The sequence below is a fragment of the Poeciliopsis prolifica genome, unplaced genomic scaffold (genome assembly GCF_027474105.1).
Source record: "Poeciliopsis prolifica strain line A6 unplaced genomic scaffold, Auburn_PproV2 SCAFFOLD028, whole genome shotgun sequence".
NCBI lineage: Eukaryota > Metazoa > Chordata > Actinopteri > Cyprinodontiformes > Poeciliidae > Poeciliopsis > Poeciliopsis prolifica.
Window position 1 is genome coordinate 739,668 of NW_026562403.1, and position 23,181 is coordinate 762,848.

Sequence of the window (23,181 nt, forward strand, 5' to 3'; positions counted from 1 at the left end):
CTCTGGAGTATTAATATCTCTTGGATTTGCTATTTTTAGATAGAGGGTGTCGCTTCACAGAAATTAGGAAAGTAATGTCACATTGTCATGTATCTGCCTTGCATTTTGATGAAGATCAAAACCACCGTTTGCTACCCAAAATATTTCGTCTCGTCATAAAAAACTCCCTGCAGCAATTTTATTTTATTTTTTAAATCTTATGTCCTTGTTCAACAAAATTTGCCTAAATTCAATACAAGTCATGGCAACGACCTGAAACTTCCATGCTCTTCTACGCAGGTGTTCAGTCTACACTGATGATTGACTTCACACCCAAACGCTTAAAATGGATCTGAAAGTCGGGGTGAACATTTCTTTTAAGATTTCAACAATTATTTGATCACTTGAGTGCAGAAGTATTCATTTCAATGAAACGTGAAAACCTGATTTTCACAAATATTTTTAATGAAATTTCCACCTCACTTGGAAGCTACTGTTACAATGTTTATGTAAATTTCATATGAAGGACCAAATGATGCAGTTCTGCTGTTATTTAATCTCGTTCTACATTGTTCAGAGGCTCGGTCAGCACCGATTCAGATCCAATCACCTCTGAATACTTATTTGATTTTTGGTAGCACAATAATTTCTTCAGCAGTGGAGTTTTGAACAGCAAGTGTGCAGATGAGTCATTGAGATTGTGAGCATTATGGATTGTTTTGATGTGAATAACTGTACCTGTAATTTTCATGTCTTAAGTTGCTCCATGTCTTTTGGACAACTCTTATTTTCACTCCTCTGTCAGAAATCTTAAGGGCACCAAGGTGTGCGCTTGGTTTATGGTAAAATCATTTTCTTTACACTTTGAGTATATTTCCAATGAGGCTTACAGTAACATTCAGAAGTTTGGAGATACGGCTGTAACAATTTACATTAGTATGTTCTGCAACTTTAATCCTTTTCATCACTTTTTATTTTGATAAGTCGCACTACTGTGAAACGGTTCATATTAATCGTGCTGATTTTAATTTGCACATACCAGCTGTAGTGCTGTTTAAACACATTTTAGCTGCATTCTTTGTGCTAACCCCTCTCACAAGACTTTCAATACTTATTCCCTGCGACATTTTAACTTTTTACTTCTAACTTCATTTGTTGACTGATTTGCACGTATTGTTTTTTTACGTGAGGATTTCTTGGGTTATTGCAGACCTCTGGTGTGAATTTTACCCCAGTAGACATATTTCAACAAAGAAAACCTGTTTCTCAGGTGTAAAACCTATTACTGGTATTGTGTCTTTCTGTGACACAATACCAGCTTCACGTAGTACAGAAAATTATCTCAACTCATTATGTAGTAAAAAAAAAAAACATTCAGAGTTGTACAAATACCTTCACTGACATTCGGATAATCCATGACTCTTTCTGCTGCAACATATTTCATTTTACAACAATACACCAAGGCCTTTCTGACTATCAGTCATGAACTACATGACAGTATGACACCAAAACATCATTCTCATTTTGCTTTTCAGCATAAGAATAAACTTCTCTCCTGTTTACGGAGTCTGAGTTGTTTCGCATGGATGATTAATAGCGTAGCGATGTGACGCTGGAGCTCCCACTGTAAGTATGCGACTGTAAGCAATCAGTGACGCCTCTCCATCCTCCTCCGTTACACAGCTAAGCAGAAGGACGCAGCTCTGACCTTTCACTAATGAGAAGACAAATAGCTTTCTGCACCTGCTTTATTTGACATTCACAAGTGTAACACACACACACACAAAAGTCCCAGAAACGTACCACTCTTGCCAGGACCGAGTGGGTTCCTCTCCCTCGCCATTATCGTGTTATATGGTTTGATAAATGGTCCTCACCTTCACTGCAGGGCAGCGCGTGGCTGCGGCTGATTGGTGTTCGAGTGGTGCTCTTTGCTGCGAGGACAGGAGACTTTTACACTGAGTGCTTTTAAAATGTGATGGAGTTTACACCTGAGGACAGGAAGAGAGGATTCTTTCCATTTGTTTTTTTTTTTGTTGTTACAAAAACCTTAAAGCAGTTAAAGATTTGATCACATAAAAATAACGCAACATTATTCACAAGCACATGTGTGCTGGCAGCTTCCAAAGGTTCAGTTCAGAACATTTACATCACACAACACGTTTTACCAAACAGTATAAATTCTGTTAATACGCCTGTTTGTCCAGCTGCGGATGGACATGGTAAAAGCTTTCCGAGAGAAGACGCGGCATTAAACAAAAATTAGGTAGTTTCACAGACGACCATAAAATCCTGTAAACCGCCAACACTACAGTCAGACGCTGTGTTGAATAACCCATCGGCAACTCTTTACAACTCAACGTAAAGCAACAACGTTTTCCAGGAATTACTCAAAGCTGAAGAGAAAACGGAACCAAATATTGTGTCTTGCAAAAATTATCCAACCTCTTAAACTTCCCTGCACTTTGTTACAAACACGACTCCAGTGTGTTTTATTGGGATTTTATATAATAGATTAATACAAACCAGTGTTAACTGGATATGTGATTTTTCAATATTTTTATGAACGCAAACCTGAGCAGTGTGGTCTGCAAAGGGAGTAGGGGGGGGTCACCCTAATTTTGTTGAACAGCTCTATAGAATACAGAGCAGCCAAATTACTAAGAGTTCACCGGTGTGTAATTTTAAAAGAAGTAACATCTCTACATATATTTTAATATCTTGCATGGAAATTAAGAGGATGTCTTTACTGCAAAACAACAGGTCCAGTCAGAGGACCAATAACGGGAGAAGCAGCTGTAGAAACTGCTGTTGAGGTCTACAGCTCAGGTGGGAGAGTATGCTGAGAGGATTCCTGTTAGTTGCACAAACTAAAAAGATTCTGATTATTTTTGTTTTATTTCTCCATCTAACCAGAATGAGACATAACCAGGTTTAGATTTGCAAAGCATGAATAGTTTTTCTTCCACAGCACAATTATGTGTAACTTTGTGTCGGTCAGTCATATAAAATCCCACTGTCGTATGTGGTTGTAAAAATAAAAACAAGCACAGTACCATAACCCAGTCATCATGTCAACTCAGAGGCAGAACAGAACCGAGTCACGTAGTTACAAGAAGACACTCAACAGGTGAGGGATTGTTCCCCTGTGTGTCAAACTCACTGACAAGTCAAATAAATCTGTTTTTAGAAAACAAATAGCTTTCAGTTGCTGAGACAGTGTTGACATCTTTGTGCTTTAAAGATCACTTACTGATCTGATATTTCTCCTGAAGGTAAAGGAAAATACATTACTCTTGTCTGACATCAGTGTGAGCCGAGGACAACAGTGTGTTCATGTGGCGAGGGACCGCCAGGCCGAGGCCCCCAGCCGCTGGCCCGTCCAGCACAGGGCCCCCACCAAGACCGCCGCCGCCGTCACAGCCAGGCTGGCCTTCAGCACAGCGCCGGGGTGCCTGCTGAAGCGGGCCGGGGCCACGCAGGCCAGCAAGGCAGAAGTCACAGACAAGGTGAACAAAATGGAGACGGCCGTGTTGATGGCCACGATCTGACCGAACTTGGCGAAAGGCACAATGACGCAGAAGAAAAGGGGGACGGTGGAGATTGCTGTGGTGACGGCGCTGGACACTATGGCAACGCCCACATGGTTCACTGCCTCCAAAGTTCGCCTCTGTCTCTCGGCTGAAGGCTCCTGTAAGCAAACCACACAAATAAAGGCTTGATTTAAAAGCATGTTCTTTCAGCACTGCGAATCTCTTGTTCATCTGACATGAAGGTGTTTTTTTTCTTTGTTTTTTTAAATAAAAAGCTTTAAGAAATTATTATAAAATTTACAGTGTCTTTTCACACCCCTTAAACCTTTTCAATATTGGGTCATTTTAACAAACAGGAACTTCAGAAAGTAGAACATAGTGGAAGGAACATGATACATGGATCTCAACACATTTTCCCAAAATAAAATTTAATGCAATCACATTTTCTACTAAATTATGAGCACCTATGTGTAATTTAATCCAGCTGTTGTGTGACGGCCTCAGGCTTTTGTTCATAAGAGAGAGAAAATTGAGTTTCAAGATTAAAGCAGGATTGCATCACTAAAAATTCTCCAAGATTTTGAATATCTTATGGATAATTTTAACCCATTATCTGACAGTGGAAAGAGTTTGGCATGCTTTAAACCAACAGAAAAGGCAAGGAGCGCATTAATCAACGAAGCAGCCTATGATGACTCTGAAGAAGCTGCAGAAATCAACAGCTTAGGTGGGAGAATCTGACAGCAAGAGAACTACTGGTCATCCATTCAAATCTTATGGAAAGGCAAAAAGAAAACCACGAACGCCTCGAGAAATGATTGCTAACATGGGGGACAAAATGCTGATGCAAATTAAAACAAAAAGCGGTATCTGAGGTAGCAAGTTAACACTGAACACAATATGCTAGTACTATGTTGTGTTGATGTTTTTTATGTAGGGGAAGCTGGTCAGAGTTGAAGGGATGTATGGAGCTAAATCCAAGACAATACTGTAAAACCCTGTAAAACCCTGGAGACCAGTGCGGAGGCTCAGCTTCCAGCAGGACAACATCACTAAACATACAGTCAGATCTACAGCTACATCATACAGATGTGTAAATAAACCAGTCAAGTCAATGCAGTTATAAATACCTGGCAACACATTAAAATTATGCAAAGTCAGTACAAACTATTGATGATGATGAGATTTAAAAATATCTATTTTTTATAAGAATGTGATCAGATCTGATCACAATCACCGTGTGATTTGTTAGAGCAGTGACTGTGACAGAAATCTGCTTTCCCTTACAGAGTTGTGTCCAGGCAGTAGGGAAGCCGTCTCGCCAGCCAGCAGGTAGCCCTCCACCAGGTGCAGACAGTAATCCACTGAAGATCCGACAAGTATTGACAGAGAAATCGCTTCCACCGCTCCCATCTCCCAACCCAGCCAATACATGACAGCCACAACCAGACAGATCACTCCTGAGGTGGGGGAAGGGGAAAAAAACAACAACAAACAACATGAAGCTCGATACATCCACACTAAAGGCTTCCAAACACGTACACGAGCTGCTTCGTCTCTTACCTATAATTGTTATGAGCACCGGCAGCAGCAGCAGAGGATGAGCTGTAAACACAGACACGGCGGCCACACAGATCGCGAGAGAGAGCAGGAGACTCCAGAGGGCACTCTCCACACCTAAACACATCAGACCTCATTACATTTATACACACACTTCTCTAATCAATTAGCGGCGAGAATCAAACACCTACCTATAATTTCCATGAAGATCTGCTTCCAGTGCTCGCATGTCTGGAAACCACGCTGGAGAGCCGAAGTCTGTGGGAGGCTGGCAAGCTGCTCCTGGATGAAGTTCTCCCACTGGAGGAAGTCTGAGTAGGTCTGAAAGGACGATTTCCCCTTGTATGTGGTCTTTGGAGGGGAGACGGTAGGGATGGCCGGTCAGACAGCTTTTCTTTATTACACATGCGGAGGGAAAGCTGCAAGATTACAGGACTTACAGATTCAAAGGCCATGGACAACCAGCGGACCTTGCCGCCGTGCATTCCCACGGCGCCGTGGGAGAGCTGGCCCGGGAGCAGATTGGGTTCGGGGAGGGAGTGGCACTCAGGATGGAGCAGAGGAAGAACTGAGGAGAGCTTGTTGCCTGCCGGGAGCAGAAGAAACACCATCATCCACCCCCTCGTCTTTACCCTTCATATATATTCAAAACCTTTAGAACATTTCCACAGTGTGTCACTTCAAAGTAATTTGTGTAAATCGTGAGAAAACCAACACTGCACCAAAAAGCATGCATGGTGCTGGGGGTGGCAGCATTATGCTATGGGGATGAATGTCTTCAGCAGGTACATGGAGGCTAAGTCAGAGTTAAAGGGGATGATAGATGTAGCTGAATACAGAGTACAGCTGAAGAAAACTGGCTAGAGGCTACAGTTAATTTGATATTCTGCAATGTTAAGGTTTTTATTAGTAAAATAATAAAAAAACATATAAAAATACAAATGCTTTATTTTCTTTGAACTTTCAATTTAACTTTCAATTTGTGTTGGTATGTGGTATACAATACAATACAATAAAATGTGCATTTTTAAATAATAGCGCTGACTTACAAAGCACTGTGTCTTTCTTTGGCCAATGTTTTATTTTTTCTCACATTTTAAGATGATCTTTTCCTATTAATTTATTGTGATTTTAAGACCACAAATGATTTTAAGGCACTCAGAAAATCTCAGTATTGAACATGCATTCAATTTTCAATTGATTGCCGTGAGGCGCGCAACGCTTTGCCTTCCTTCACATTTAGCTGGTAAATATCTTTTGGATAAAAAATAGTGCATCAGCGTTAACATTGCGTGAGTTTTACCTGAAGGCAAACACTGAGCTCCTCCCGGCTTCACGAGTTTTCTGTTTGCACCAACAGCTTTGCAGATTGTGCAGAGATGGCCCATCTCCTTGAAAATATCAAAGTCTGGATCCAGGATAACACTGCCCTTTAGAAAAAAAAGAAAAATTAAATAATGTAAGAGCACTGATGCTGCGAGGTTTTACTAAATGTCTTGCGATATGGATTTGCAATCACAATTCAGGCAACTGTCATTTAGACACTGGGGACAACATGGAGATCAGCATCATGCAGGGACCCTCACCATGTCTCCAATCACATGGTTTTCCCTGTTCTCGCTTCGATTGACTCCCAGGATCCCGAACACGACGAAAACCATGGCCCCGGTGTCAACCAGAGGACGCACAGCTGGGCGACCACAAGTGCCGCCGCTGCACGGGTTGAAGCCAGATGTCCTGGATGCTTTTGTCTTGGCAGCGGATGAGGAATCTTTGAAAATAGAACAAGAGGAAAATCTTTCAACGGTGTTTGTTTATTCAGTGTAAAAATAGCTGCTGTGGGAAACAAACAAAAAAAAAACCCACCAGTGAGTTTACAGAGTGCCACTTCAAGAAGCTGCATTTCAAGAAGCTGTCATATCACAACATTTTCTTGAGTCACAACATTCACGATGTGGGAGTAAATGACAAAGACATGACAAGGGAGAGAGACTCGTGCAGTGTTTTCCTAATGAACTGAATAATCACTTTTATGTTGACAATGATCTCAGACAAAGATGCTTGCATACCGATGGGGAGGGGGGTGTAAAAGGATCCCTTTAAAGGTCCGTCAGGCCCAGAACTGAAGCCACAACCAGGTGTTTTCACACACAGCCTGCTGGGATGAGGTCTCTGATGGCACTGAGCAAAATACAGCCTCCTGAAGGCAGAAGGCAGATTTAATTTGACAGATATGCTGCTAAAGCCTCCGGAGAATCTGAACTGGAGCAGAGGATTTGTTATTCCACCTGCTATTCTGCTGCGGAGACGCAGCGACGTAGAAGGAAAACTCTTGGGTCCAGCCGTGGCGGGGATCGCACGAGCCGGACGTGATCATCCAGCTGGGGTAGGGGCGATACTCTCGGGAAACGCACACCGTCATCCTGCTGGTGTAATTTTTCTGGGGATGACTGAAAGCCTGTTCAGACAAAAGTAAACGATTGTTGTGGCGGTACGCGCCAGGAGCGGATCGCAGAGACGGCTTGGTTCGCTCCCAAACCTGGAACGACGACACCTCGTCACGCTCCGCGCTGCACACTTTCCACGGCGACGGGATGCTGGTGTTGAGCGAGAACCTGTAGATCGTCGTGGAGCCTCCTTGGGCCAGCTTTGACATGTACACAGTCAGCAAGGAGTCTGACACCAAGAAGCACATGAAGACATCAAGACCAGCACTCATGCATATGGAGGACCTTTTTTTACCCTCCCTACCTGTGTTGTTGGTGCTCGGGCTTGTGTTCATGGATGTCTGGGAGACAGTCGAAGCTGTCGTGCTTTGACTTTGCTGATGTGTGGAAAACCTCAGCCCCGACGAGGGAGTATGCGTGTAGAGCAGATGTGGTTTTTCCATGAACACCCCTAACGTGATAAAACGTGGCTTTAGGGCAGAACGTCTCAAACTGTTTGTAACAAGTACCACAGCTGGAAATAAGTTTCCATGTACAAACATACTGAAACAGTTTGGAGCTGTTTTAAGCTCACAAAAGGGCCCTGGAAAATGACACATAAAGGTTCTTAACCACAGAAACTGCAATCGTATGACTGCACTGCCACATCCTAAATACAAGGATGTGATTTAATTATGCACGTTTTTTTTCCCTCAGAGGCTGTGAGGTCAACTTCAGGTTAAAAAATATTAACAGATTTATGTTTCTGAAGTCTGAATCTTATGTTCTGAAGCAAAATTCAACATGGCTGCCTTGCATATAGAAAAATATGAGACACTGTTTATTTTCTCTTCTGAGAGTTTGCATCAAGTTAATTTTATAAAACACTCACACAACAAGACGTGGAGCTCATTTACACTGCATTATTGTTTAAATTAGACAGTTTAGTTCTACTTCATTAATATTCTAGACTTTAAATGACGACGTAAAGGATGTTGCCTGCTTTAAAAACCTTTTTTAAAAGGAGCCTCTTTAGCTGCTGTGGTCTCACCTGAGCAGGTGGGGCAGGAGATGCCCTGACCACTCAGGTTGCTGCGCAGGGCCAGCAGCGTCTGAAGGTTTGTTTCCTGTCGGAACAGGAGGGGGGCGTGGGTGGCCGGCCTCAGGAGGCAGCAGCAGCCCGCAGAGAAGACCAGGACCAGGAGAAAGACGCCTGGATGGGAACCGAGACAGGGACAGACAGCGGCGGCTAGAGAGGAAGGTCTGACTGAGCAACATAAAGAAACTCCTCAGGAACAATGATACAGGATGTTTACTGAAAGACGCTTTTCGTTTCACAGCTTTAATCTCACCGGTTGAAACGCAACAGATGCAGATGTGGGCAGATTTAGTGGTTGCCATGGTGAAGATGCGTAAAAACGCCCTCGCTCTCTTAAGGCCACTTAGAGGTCGAACTATTCCCTGGAGAAACGGGGCACTTGCTCTTTAACCTGATGCACTTTCAGTTCTCTCTGATCTCTACCATGAAAACATTCCCAGCTCGGTGAAAATGTAAGTGTGGAGAGAAACAAAACTATTATAACAAGAGGTGAAATTGTGTTTGGCTGAAGACTCTCCGGGTGGTTTTTGGTATAAAACAAAGGAAAAGCACCTCGCAGTCATTGTTAAACAATGGCGGACATGTGATGCTGTTTTTCAAAAAATGGGACTGCTCAAAGGCAAACTACAAACTAGAGCTACTAGTGTCTCTTCCTGCTAAATAAATGCTTTCAATTTAAAAGTTGTGTTTTCCGCCATGTTCAGTGTGAGATTAATTTACTGAAATAAAATATTGATCTATTCATTGATTTTTAAGGCCGTTACATCTTTACCAGAGGCGCAGACAAATATGTCTGTGTTTCTATGTGTACCGAGTATTTTAATCACTCGCATGGCTGCAGCAGAGTGAATTCATGTCTCACCTAAAACCGCTTTCCGATGCTTCACTGCCGGCTCAGCCACTAAGTGCTTCAGGCACCACTGGAGGTTTGTGCTCACCACACCCATCTGATGCTGTCCTGCAGCGGATAATGGTGTATCCACTGTCAGGGAAAGAATGGCTCCGTCGCTGTCTGTGTCACAGGAGCCTGACAAAAAGGAGAATGACCTCAGCAATGCCTGAGCAGCTGCGCTTTACAGCCTGGATTCGTTCCCTGTCCTGTTTCTCTCCCAACAAGCCATCCCTTCACTGTAAAGGAGATAATAATCTCACCTGGCTCCATGTCCACTGACAGAAGTGCCACATCATCATCCTCATCTGACAGAGGGCTGTAGCTCGCTGACAAGCCCAAGAGCAGCTTCACGCTTCAGGGAGAGGACAGTTTAGGGTCAGAGGCAGCTGGTGGGAGTGCGTCTAAGCGGCGCGCAGCCACCACAAATAACACCTTCCAACAAAGTGAGGAAATAGGAGCTCACCAGTTCATCCAGTCGTGTTCGTGAGGCTCCACATGCCGGGTCCAGATACACAGGGCTGCTGGCATCATGACAGACACCCAAAGCCAGGCGCAGCTGACAATGAGGGCCATGAATAGGCCAAAGTCATGCACGGCTGGGATCTGAGTGTCAGTTAAACGCAGCACAGTGTAAAGGACCTTCAAACATTCAATTTGTGCTTATCGAGTGAAAATGGCTGTCTGCTGAGAGCAGCACTTCTATTCATCCTCTGCAGAGGAGTCATTTAGACTTCAAGCAGACATTCAGTTAAAACGCCGTGTTTCTCTTTGCCCGATTACCTGAGAGAAGGTGTTTGCGGCGTAGGCGGCCGCGGTCGTGAAGGAGGTGAGGAATGTCGCCCGGCCGGCCGTCTTTATTGTGTAGATCATTCGCTCCCGGGGCCGACGGAGATGGGAGGCCTGTCTGAAGGTGCTGATGAACACAAACACATCATCCACCCCTGAGAGGCAGAGAGCAGAGATACATCAGTTGATATCTGTGGAGAGGCGCATTTTGTTTTGTTAATATTACAAAACCTTTGAATGTTGTCATTCGTCTGGAAAGTGGAATGCGAATCAAAACGGCATCGCTGCAAACGTGCGTTGAAGTAAAAAGCTCAGCTTAGCACAAAGACTAGAAAGTATGGGACATGATCAATTTTTCAAAGAGGCAGTTTTATGTGGGTGTCGTTGTTGCACATTTTGGTCTGGTGGAACAATTTCACGTCTTAAACAGTTAACTCAGTTATGAGCAGCTGTTAGGACGATACAAGATCCACGAAGTAGCAATCGTTTTTACTGTTGTGGTAAAAAAGAAAGAACAGTCCATGTCAACCGTGCAGCTATAATCTGGCCTTTACCAGGTACTGAGATTATTTAATTATAAGGCCAAGTGTGCAAAACAAGCAACACACAGGTGACTCCACTTTGCTAATATTTAGTAAAGAGTAAAAAAGTTAAAATTGTGCAATATTAAAATGCAAAAAACATTAGATGTGGCAAAAATATGTAAAACCTTTTCCATCTTAAGAAGAAATTATGACATTTGGTCACATTACAACCATAATCTTTAACTTTAACTGTTTTATTCAAATCCCCACAGCATGCTGCTGCCATTACCACCTTCCACTGTAACGATGCTATTGTTATCACACATAGGCACTAATTTGTGTTGGTCACATCAATACCCAATGAACTACAGTGATGTTTATGATTGCAGTGACACAAAATAGTACAAAATTAAGAGCGTTAATAAGGCATCTGACGCTTCTCAGAGGAATTTGAATCTTTGATGTTTGATATCATTTTTTCCTGCTAGCTTCATTGATCAAATTATATAGATTTTTCATAAGGAGCTAAAAAAAAATTATACATACAACCTTTACATTCAGTCGGCTGCTGGACAATAGTTTTCACTGTCGTTGGTTCATTATAGTTGATATAAAAGAACATTTTCAGCTCAAACAGCTTCCACAAAGTGTAGACAGTCCAGATCCATGTGGTAACAATTTGATCAAGTTAGCTTTTTGAACAGCCTTTCTCCACTCTAAAGAGAAAAATCTTTGATCTGTTGTGTTTTCTGGCACATGACAGTGACTGTCACTTCTGGAAAAGAAAAGAAGCCTAGAGAACAAGTGTATGTCAACACGAAGAAGCAAAGCTAAAACTGTTCTGCTTCTCTAAGTAGCTCTGCCACAATTTTCTACTGGAGTCACTTTTTATCAGCAAATAATAACCAAAACCAAGTCTCAGCACCTTTTGATGTACTCTAAGTTCTCTACATTTACAGCTTGAGGTCCTGATTGACTTCACATTTAAAATTCCCTAAATAATCACATTAACTTATGCTCTCAGTACATGTTCAAACATTGCTTTAATAAAGGATATAGCTGAGACTTTTTTCTTACTTTTTAGAAGCTAACAGGGAGAAAATGTTTGACCCATTTGAAAGACACTTTCAACAAGATTTTAATGACTCACCAATCCCAATGATAACAAATGCTGCGACTCCGTTGAGAATGCCGAGGTACCTCACCCCGAAGACAACGTGGTATAAAAACAGAGCCATCAAGCAGCTCAGCCCAATGGCGGCGAGTCCAAAGAACGTCAGAAAGACTTCAAAGAGAGCAGAACGTCAGCCGGTTAATATTCCGAGCTACTGCATGAGTACAAAGAGAAGTAAAATGGGAAACTGCTCCTACTGTACCGGAAAACGAGGTGAGGATGTAGACGAGCACAGTGATGCAGACTCCGCTGATGACAGCCAACATCATATCATTGTAGAAGGTGTGTCTCACTTCATCATCAAACAGCTCCGTCCCCCCATACAGCACCTTCACTTCACTGTAAAAGGAGATGCAAAGTAAACAACCCACAGGGGTGACGCGTCCTGCGAAGCGTTTAGTGCTCCAGATGCCTTTGTCTCTGACCTGGTAGACTGCTTGGCCAGCATGCCTGCATACTGAACCACAAAGTTTTTGAAGCGAGCTCTCTGCTCGTCTGCTCGGTCCTGCAGGGAGTAGTAAGACGGCAGGGGAGCCCCGAAGTGGATCTCGCTGCGCAGGAGAGCCGAGGAGAGACGCTCGGGGGACAGACTTTCATCCACGTACCAGTAGAACTGTGGGTGGGTGATGGCCAGACTTAAGGAACCTACAACAAAGCACCAAGAGATGAAAGCAGGTGATAGGTTAGCTCCTTTCAGGAAGTCTTTGATGACACAAAACACTTCCCGCACCTTGAAGTCTTTGACATTTTGTCAGTGGGACCTTGTGAGGCCAACACAAAAATATCACAAATAACTGCAGAGAGAAAATAAAAGCCCATGTAGCTTTTAAAATATATTTCTTTTATATAATACCACTCTTAAAATGTGGCATGCAGTCATGCTCAACCCACTGAAGGAATACATGTCTCTACAAAGATAGTTTGACTCTACCAGATTTCCACATACAGATTGAAATGCAGCGTCTTTTGTGCTTGTAAATATCCCAGATTGACAGATTGCACAGCAGTTCTCAAGTGTTGGGTTCTGGGCTTTGAGTGCACCGTTTCAAACCACAACTTGTCATGTAAATCTATTCATGGTAACTCTCATTCTGTGATAAGGGTTGTGGTTCTTCTGATGGAGCCCTAATCCTAATCCTAACCCTCACAGCATGATGCTGCCACTACTTTGCTTGATTGTGTTTTGAAGAGTCAGTTTCCACCACATATCGTATTTTGCATGCAAGGAACGACAATTTTGGTTCAAGTCCTACAGGTGCACCTTCTTCAACCTTATGGAGTTCACAACAGATTGTCATACCTGAACTGAAGATCTCTGCAGCTCCTCCAGAGCTACCTTGGGTCTATATCTTGTTTAATGCTCACCTAGCCTATAGCTTGTCTGTTAAGGTGGCTGGCCAAGTTTTGGTAGCTTTGCTACTTAGTGGTGTGCATTATTAAAAATGCACACCACTCTGACACCACGATGACTCACCTTGAATATCAGCCAGATCTGGGCCCATGCCATCGTAGTATATCTTCCCCGCTCTCTCACTGGGGTAGAGGTAAGACAGAAGAGAGCTGGGTGGGGAGCAATAGGACGGACCCAGAGGCAGATCCCTTAAAATCTCCATAGGTTTCCAGCAGAACTGATGAAACTGCGGATGCTGCATGAGGAGACGTTCTACATGGTGGATGGTCTCCAGGCGCTCCGAAGTGAAGATGTTGCGCTCCCCTTCCCCCTGAGCCACAAACACCAGCTCAATCCTCCACAGAGCCTGGCTCTGCATGTAGTAATTAGGAGCAAATCTGCGCTTCCTAATGAGTGGAAGAGAGGAGTTTCCGTCCCACAATTCCTGCTCCTCTTCACCTCTGGGACTCTTGTCCCTCCTCACCCCCTCCTGACTTGAGTCAGGCTCAGCTCTTGTTTCTCTGGCTTCTTTTGTTTTTAAAGTGCTGCCTGTTTGAAAGGAGGGCTTCACTTTCTTCCCCTCTTTCCAGTTGAAAACTCCCCCCTCCGCCATCTTCTCCAGGAGGAGCTCCTTGAGTTCCTCAGACTCCATGTCATCGACGTCCCGCCTGCGCCTGTCCCAGGAGCCCAGCTGAGTCTTCACGGCGATGGTGAGAGCATCAAAGCGTTCAGCTGAGAAGTGGCTGTGAACCTCGAAGGCACTGTAGGAGAGGTCTATGTCCAGAGGAGGGCAGTAGAGCAGCATGTAGGCAAACAGGGCGCAGGGCATGAGGAAGGCCACCCCTAGGACCACCCCGCTGGCCCAGGGTTGTGTGTAGACCCACCCAACTCCCTTCCACAGCCCACAAACCCTCACAGTCCCCGAGAAGCAGCCACGCCCTGCAGCCTGCGCCACCCCGTCCTCCTCCTCCTCCTCTTCCTCCTCATCATCACCCCAGCTGGTGCGAAACAGCAGCGCCTCGTCCTCCACATCCATGCTGGCACCTGTGAGCGACACATTACACCGCTTTATTATGACTCGCTCACGGCTCTTGAGTCGCCGCCTCTCTCCCCTCTGGAGAGCGACCGCGAGCGTGAAATAGATGTTTGAACTACGAACAGTTGACACAAAATGAAGGACAGGGGGAAATCTGTCCTGAGCAAGCAAGGGTGTGAGGGAATGAAGTTTGTTCTAGAGCTGCTGTGGGCCGAGGTCCTCCACTGCTGAGCTCATTTGGAGAAAATTAAAGGAGGGGTGAGGTGGGAAGGGGTTCAAGGACTCAGAAAAGAAAAGAAAGAAAAAGGTTGGCAGCTTTCTGCTTTGAGATGCTGCTCACAAGAGCTTGAGGGTGAGACAGGATAAAAGCTGTGATTTGATTTTCTTCCTCTCTCTGCCAGCCCTTATCACCTGGAGAGTCCACTGGTACCTGTCAAGGTGCAGCTGTGTGTGTGTGTGTAGAAAATTAAATAATCTCACCTGTCTAATTACTGGCAAGCGGGGTATTAGAAACAGTTGCTGGCTTATCTCCTGTGACGGACAGGTCTTGCCTAATGGTGTCATTGGGTGCCTCTTATTTAGACTCTCATGCTCTTGATATGCTGCTGCAGACGGTTTGCATTCTGATGGAAATTCATCTGCACTCCTTAAGGCCGAACTCTAAGGTCAGTCAGGTGAGGCACTGAATCACCATTAAGTGTGACCAATAGCTGCGCTCTGCCCCCATCACAAAAAGGAATGAGCTGTTTATATTGCTCGATCAATATCACGAATGATAAAGAAAGCGGAGACAAAGGTCTCTTCGCAGACAAACCTTGAATTCATAATTAAAAGCCAGGCCAGTTGATTTATGGACTTTTTTACTTTGCGTTCTGAAGCCGGACTGAAGTTCACCGTGTTCGATTATTCAAAGTGTGCCGAGGTCTCGAAAACGTCAAGACATAAAAACCACCAACGTGTTGCCTTTTAAAATGAGATGCCAGAGAAAGTGACATATGGAGGAAAAAACAAAAAGAAGCTGAAACACTTTTCTTTCACCCAGAAGGACTAATGTGGCAATTTGAAAATATAACATCAGAAGTTATGATGTAGAAATGATTTAAACCATGTTTTTGATGAAGTCAAGAGGCATTAAAGATAATCAAAGCTTTAGAATGTAACTTTTATTCTCAAAAAAGTTTTTGATATATTTCTTAACATTGCCACTGTGTCGTGACATTATAAGAAATAATCTGCTTGAAAATAAATAAATAAAAATAAACTATTGCCATATGCAGCAATGCAGTCAAAACAACCAGTCAGGTTGAAAGTCATGGATCATCTGATGCACATTCACCATAGGCTCATTGAAAGGAAGATGCTACAGTGTAGCAGAGAGCAAGAGCAACGCATACACAGGCATGATTGAATGTGCAGAAACCCTCCTCCTGGCTCTGATTGGTTGTTCCTGCAGATGACAGTGGGGCCAAAGGGAGCTTGATTTTTTCAGATTATCTGTCTTATGTTGCCACAACATAATGACAGTTTTAATAAATATGTAAAAAACGTTTTTTATAAATATTACTACTACAGCTTTAACATCAAAATCAAAATACATTTGATAGATACCTTTATTGTAAATACACTAATATTGAGCCTAGGCCACACAAGAGTGCATGGGACACTTTTATGGCCTAAATAAGTAAAGCCAACCTGCTGCTATGGAGCCGCTAACCTGTCTTTCATGGTGCTTAAACTTAATCTTTGCTGAATTGTACGTGAATATAACATACATTTTATTAGCACAGATATGAGTAGATCCAAGCAGCACTAGATATTATCATTTATTTTTTAGGAGTTGCTCTCCATTTTACAATTTCCCCAGACAAGAATAGAGTAAATTTAATCGAGTGGGGAAGTTTGTTTCTTTTGGACACATTTATAAGTTAGAGGCATGTGTGAGTTGAGGAAGTGGGTTACACTCCATTAAAATCTCGCCAAATCCTCCCTGTCAATGCGAAACAGCTTTTGGTAGAGGCAGCATCATCATGTGGGGCCGTGACGCAGCATGGTGAGATCCTGAAACCAGTCGCAATCCAAAATCTGCTCTTTGTGGAACTTTGTCCTCCAAGATGTTCAGCACTCGCCAATACCGATTATTACATTTGCTCTTCAGCAGGTACGTGTTGCAAGCAGGGAGTAAGGGCAATTCTGTATTTGATCCTGTATCTACAAATAAACACGGAAGAAGGCCATTATGTTGTGTTTTGTGTTTGCAAGAGTCGTACTGTACACAAAATGTTTTCCCAGGTCTGATACAGAAAGCTGTGGATGATTACTCAATTGATTCTGCAATTGTAAGATTTAAACTAGAAAATATTTGCCTCGTTTTGTTTAAAGCTGGTCTTTTTGTTCAATTCAACTTTTCTTGGGGCTCTGATATTATTCATTTTGCATATCAGATTATTAAATATACTTTCAGCAGCAGAAAGTATATTTTTTTCTTTCTCTACTTCAAATAAAAAGAATCACATTCTGCTACCCATATTTCAGTCTATGCTTGTAGAAATACAGTGATATCTCACGACGTCAGGCCGCCGTACGCAACAGTTTCACCCAAGGTTACCGTGACCAGAAGACTCGTGCCAGTCCATGCATATTGCTCACTGCGGCTGAAGCAGACGATGTGTTCATGTTTCCAGTGGAAGAAAAAAATCTCCCACAGTGGGACAAAGTCAGACTGCAGCTAGTGCGGCGGCTCACAGACATCTGTAATGAGTCCATCATTAAAAGTTTTTGCTCTTCACTTTCCGAAAGCTTTTAATATCAAATGTTCACACGACTCAGCCGGGCTAATGCTGTTTCATGCCAAATTTTCTCCTTTTATGTAATAGATGATAAAGCCTTTATAGAGGAAAATTGAGAGCTTCACACTGAATCCAATATTCTATAAAGGACACCAATTTTCAGCTATTTTGTTCATCTGAACCACGGTTGTTTTTTTCTTTTTGTTGTTTCTTTTTAATTAAGAAAAAGTGGACTTTTAAAAAGGGGAGGGACGGCGTTAATGTGAACTTCCTGAACTCTCAAGGGAACAAATGTATTTATGATTAAAGCACAACGGCAATTATTGAGTTATATGGCTAATTTGTTTTCAGCTGCTACTTGATTACACAGCTTCTAATTCTGAATTAACAAGGATAGAAGAGCTTGTGCCTCTTCAGCCTTTTCACTTTGTCAATACTTTGTCAAACCACCGTTTCTGCAGCTGCGGGTCTTTTCAGCTTCTACTTTGGAGGGACTGAAGGTTTTCCTTCTTCAATCTGTTTGGGGAAAGTCTGTGAACATTAATTTTCACCTCTTATTTGGACAAACCTTTGAAAATCAAGTATTAATTTTTTTTTTTTCCCCACTTCACAATAATGAGCTACTTTGTTCTTCTGGTCTATTGCATACAATCCAAATAAACACTTACTGTGTGTGGTTGGAAAATGGCAAATTATGAAAAACTTCAATAGGTATAATTACCTTTACAAGTTGCTGAATAATTTTCTGTCCTTGGCTGCAGTCTGAAGGTGGAGTTATCGGTTACCTGCAATCAGCAAAAACCATTGCTGACAAATGTTTTATGTACTGCAATATGCCAGGCACCTCTACAGAGGAGATCAATTATGTGATATTTCCAAGACAAATGTGTGTCCTACAATTCTTTATTGCCTGCCAATGAAACTGACTACAGCTGGTGGAGTTTGATGATCGGATCCTCCTAATCCTGTTACGTTTCATTTATGTCTCTCTGCCTCGTTTTAATAATGCCACTTCCACTTCTTGAGTCGACAGGAGAGAAGAGAAGGACATAATGAGAGGAGAGGAACGGAAAGTGGAGAGGAGAGAACAGCTTGGCTAATGACCACTAAAGTACACAATCCTGCACTTATCAGCTGTTCAATAGCAAAGATATTAATAACAGAGAACAAACTGGATTAAGAGTGTACGGTTACATTTCCACGGCTCCATTTCTTTCCACATCCATATCCAATTTGATGTGCTGGTTTCCTGGAGCCAATGCAGAGTTTCATAGAGTCTCTGTGTATCGTAAGTGCATGTCGGTCGTTACGCAAAGCTTTGCGATTCCCTTCATCTGTCTCCATGAGTCTACAGACACCTGCCAGTGAAGGGGAGCAGAGCTAATGAGAGCGATGCGTGGCCTGAGGGACGCATCCTTTCTCCCTCTCTGATGAGTCTGATGCTTCTTCGCATTCAAGACAATCAAGAACAATAGTTATGAGCAAGGCACAGCTGTAAAGCACTGCGAGCGCTGTGGCGCCGTGGTATAACTAATGTGTTTACAAGCCGCCGGATTTGTTCAACGTTGCTGTTTTTCTGCAAAGATTAACAGAACACGGTTGATTTAAATCCTCATGCAGGTGAGGATTAGAGCTCAATTTGACTTCCCGCATTGTGTGTTTGTCGGGATAAAAAAAAAAGAGCTGCCTCCCAGATAACGGCTGGATTATTAAAGCTATTTTGTCATTAGTGAATCACCGTTTTGTGCTTTTCCTTAAAATGCAGCACCTGGATCTAAAATAGAACTGATAAATGCGTGAAGCAGAACAAAGTGAATCTGTGTGCATGTTCTGAGAGGAATGAACATCCTCTTGTATAATGCATGGTGTGTTACTGGATGACCTTGCGCGCCCTCATGTTGGACTCAGCTGGGAACTTTTTCTGGAGCTTTAAATATTTATTTATTTATTTTCAAAGTTTTGTAGCTCAGGTGTTGTGCTGTATCTGTCTTGGTGTGGGAAGAACATGAGCTTCATGTGAGAAGCGTAGGAATGAAGGAGGCGATGAGCGAAAAAGAAAATCATAAATCTTAAATATTTAATCTTTTAGGCGCGAAGACAACGTGAAAATTAGGCAACAGTTTTTTTCCTTGTTTTCCAGGGCAGCAATAGCAGAACGACGTGTCTTCAGATGTGCTTATTTTATTCTTGTCGGTTTGCTGAAATCAAACTGGCATCAAAGTCACAGATGCATCTCAACAAACTAGAATATCAGAGTTCATCAATTCTGCTCAACACCTGAACGTCACATTGATTCATTAAAGAAAACAAAAAAAAAAGAACAAGACATTTCAGGAATTAATTGTTGCTCATTTAGATAATTCTGGCTTACAGCTCGTGAAAACTCCAAATTACAAATATTACATAATAAGGAAGAATTTTTAATACAGACATATCCATATCTCCATGGATATTTCCATATTGCACTCAATACTTGGTCACAGCTGCTTTTGAATGAATTACTGTATCAGTGTGGCTCGGAGAAGACCAGATGTTGCTTTAAGAGCATCCATCAGTTTGTCTCCGCTGTAAGGTTTGGTGTCTCTCATCTTCCTTCAGACTCCCTGAAGTCGTTTTCTCCTTCAAAGCGGTAAGAAAGTTGTGGGCTTGTCTCTGGTTCCTGAGCGTCTTAACATCAGGAATACGACAGGTGGAGTCCAAGTTCTGCATACATCCATGCATAACCTGAAGCCATTTATGATTTTACTTGTGTTCCAGGATTTGCTTTAAAATCCCTTCAAGTCTGTGGTTATCCCCGTTGCTCGTACATGTTTTTCTAACAGATTTCTTTTAAACTTCGCATTGATATATTTTTCAGCACTCCGAAAAAGCAGTTTCTTTAAGTAATGAAGTCTTGTTGCTTAGTATGCTTGCATCTGACACCAATGACTGCCTGCAGTACGACTACCAGCTCATTTCTTCCCACATTTTTGTTGTTCACAACACAGCATTTATGTATTAAAAATGCTTTCTATTTTGTTTTTAGAAACCGAATGTTAGATCTGCACCAGCAGTAACCCACAATTATGAAAAATAACAAAATGCTTGCAGTCGCTTCCCTGTGCATGTTTTTGGTTCTTTTAAACAATCTGAAAAAAGGATGGTATTCATCAAAGGACAGCGCATCAAGAAAGAAATTAGAAGATCCATGCAGATGTGTAGCATTACAGAGATTAATAGATTAAATATTTGTTTGCGATGATAGATTATTATCTGTAACTATATTTTAACCAGAACCTGAACTATCATGTACACCGTTGAATTCAAAGAATGCAGTACCACGCTGAAAGCATGTTGGTGGTGGAATCATACTGCGGGGTTTTGTGAAAACAAACAAGAAAAAAGAGCCGATCTCCAGATCTTAATCCAACCAGATGTGGCGTGAGAAGAATGAGGCAGATCGGATTTCTGCCTCTTCCCAGTGACTGGAGATCAGTTTTAGCAAAGCAAATAAAACAGATTTACTTGTATGTCAAACAACAAATCTAAATCAAAGGAAGCCTGATCAAAAATCCATCAGGAACTCCACCAGAATCTTGTTTGTGTCTAAGCACTCAGTGAAGCAGCAAAAACTAGGTTTAATTAACCAATTGCAGGGTGTGCTGTTTTTTTTTTAGACCCAATTAATGACTAGTTGTTACAAACCCATGTGAGATCAGTTACTGCTAACTATTTGATAATATTCAAGTTCCTCTTGACTGGATATTTCAATGATGAGGGACATTTAAAAAAAAGCCCCAGAAAACAACCCCACCGAAACTCAAGACAGGAATAATCACCTGTCTTTAAATCTTACAGTCGGTGTCATGGGGATGAAGCAGTAGCTTGTTGCAGTGCCAGCCTCTTGAATCTTTCAACTATCCCTGTTTTTCGCCGAGCACTAGATTCACTTTCTGCCTTTCACTCTGCTGCTCTTCTCTCCACCCTTCAATCTTTCTCCTTTTTCTCTGCGTCTTCCCCTCAGAGGTGAGAGATTTTTAACCTTGCCTCTGACGACAGCTTTGAACCTCCCTCCCACCTCTACCTTCTTCAGTTTATCTCCTCTCCATCTTATCTGATATGGACACCACATGCTACCTCTCTTGGTCTCCACACACACACACATATACACACTCAGGCTGATGTAAAGTCAGCTGGAATAGCACCCAATTTAAAGAGGCATTGATTTCCCCCACCGGTGCTCTATGAATACATTTCTTATGCATGAGCGCCCAGAATGATGTTTATATTCGGCGTGCTTTCTATTCTCCACCACGGCCCGAGTGTTATGCTTCGACTCAAACTCTCAAGATCCAATTTGGGCGAACAGAGGTGCTCATTTCTCTCATTGTTGATGAATTGCTGCTCACGCTGCTGGAGGAGCAGAAGCAGCATGCAAGGTGAGTGAAGCATGGTGGAGATGAAACATTTATGCGTTTCCCCCTCCTTAGAGTCTGAATAATAAAAAAAAAAAACTGAGTAAGTAAGCCCTAAATTTGTTTTAGTTTTTCCTTATTGGCTGCATAATTTACAAATAAGAACACACAGTGACACTTATTAACCCAAACTTTTAGTGATTTATGAAACCAATTAGCTCACGTTTGTTTAGCCAGTGAGTGCACCCAGCAGTCAGCTCATTTGCATTTCCTAAATAAGTAAACAGCAAACACCTTGAACGGCGAAGGAAGACTTACCTGAGGCTGATCACACAGGAATCACAGGTGGAGCGTTCAGGCCTGCCTGGTCCACTTTTATAAAGCTGAACTTGACCTCTGCAGCTTCATCTGCTCCATGCGCCGATATCTGTACGGAGAGATAATAGACACACACAAAGATTAAACTGCTGTTTTTTTTAACCTAGTTAATAACTCACAAGGTAAAAGAGATAGATCCACCTAATGAGCCCTGATAAGAAAATGCCACACACACAAAAGAATAAATAGATCCACTTTCCTCCCTCACTCAGCTGGAATCTCCTGATTCAAACATCCAGCTCTTATTCTCCTTCAATGCGCCCAAGTCCTTTTTCCCTCCTGTTCTGGTGATTCTCTCCCCTCCTTTTCTTACCCGGTTGTCGAGGCGACAGTCAGCGAGACATTTCTTCCCCAGAAGCTCCCCTCTCTCTCTCTTTCTCCCTCACTCTCTCTTTCTCCCTCTCTCTCTCTCCCTCTCTTGCTCTACCTCTCCTTTCTCGTGGCTTTGTTCAGCACGCTCTGCTGGCTGGCCCAATGGTGAGAGAAGCACAAGGAGGGAGACGCGGCTCAGAAATGATGATGCTGAAGGGCAGAAAAGAAAAAAGAAAAGGAAGAAGAAGCCAAGCGGGGCGTTTTTACCTCGATAGAAGTGTCACTTTCAGGGAATGCGTGCTTATGTGATCGGGTAGAGGATCATGTTACAAGAGCTGCCTTGATGCAGCAGCAGAGCCCCCTCTCACCATGCTGGAGTTGGTATGGTCTGGTCCAGACTCAGTTGGTGGGGTGTGCTATAAGAGGGTGATCAGAATAACTGGCTCCAGTCAGGAGCAGATTGAAATGACCAACTGATCAGGGTTTATTAGCCCGCAAGTTCATTTTTCATCTGTCAGAGACGACAAAATCACTTCCATCTGCTTCTCAGGTTGCATTCAGCACCTGTAGCAAGCTTTATAAAGAGCAGTGATTGGAGTTGTCATGTTTAAAAACACCAAAAACTATCCTGTTTCTGACTGTGGCGTCCTCACTCCACCTGCTCTCGTCTAACTGGAACGAGGAGCTCTCCAGCTTTTCTCCAACATCCATCAAACCCCTTTTGTTCATGTGCAAGCCGGACTGATCACAAGGTAATAATAATTCATCGAGCAAAGAGAATCGGGGCGGTCGCTCTGAAGTGAGACTTCACTACCACAAACAAAGCAGGTTTGGTGGTGCATAGGACCACAAACACGTGTGATAAGAGTTACAACATGTCTGATGTAGAAAAACAAACTCCTACTCATAAAG

General features: G+C 42.8%; 1 protein-coding gene across 2 annotated transcripts; it reads right to left on the reverse strand.

The window, feature by feature from the left end:
• Positions 1-1,252: 1,252 nt before the first annotated feature.
• disp3 (dispatched RND transporter family member 3) lies at positions 1,253-22,353 on the reverse strand. Of its 2 annotated transcripts, XM_055049301.1 has the most exons (22): positions 22,271-22,353; positions 21,898-22,006; positions 13,448-14,407; positions 12,399-12,618; positions 12,176-12,312; positions 11,950-12,084; positions 10,270-10,430; positions 9,953-10,092; positions 9,750-9,841; positions 9,460-9,624; positions 8,550-8,711; positions 7,824-7,970; positions 7,612-7,748; positions 7,361-7,530; positions 7,142-7,272; positions 6,659-6,843; positions 6,376-6,502; positions 5,513-5,658; positions 5,264-5,423; positions 5,076-5,189; positions 4,800-4,972; positions 1,253-3,670 (listed from the first exon to the last, which is right to left on the reverse strand). In XM_055049301.1, the coding sequence occupies exons 3-22, from the start codon at positions 14,397-14,399 to the stop codon at positions 3,314-3,316; spliced, it is 4,011 nt and encodes a 1,336-aa protein (XP_054905276.1). In that variant the 5' UTR covers positions 14,400-14,407; positions 21,898-22,006; positions 22,271-22,353; the 3' UTR covers positions 1,253-3,313. The 2 variants fall into 2 exon arrangements, with proteins under 2 accessions (XP_054905276.1, XP_054905275.1); XM_055049300.1 differs by having other exon boundaries at positions 7,612-7,970.
• Between the last annotated feature and the right edge of the window lie 828 nt (positions 22,354-23,181).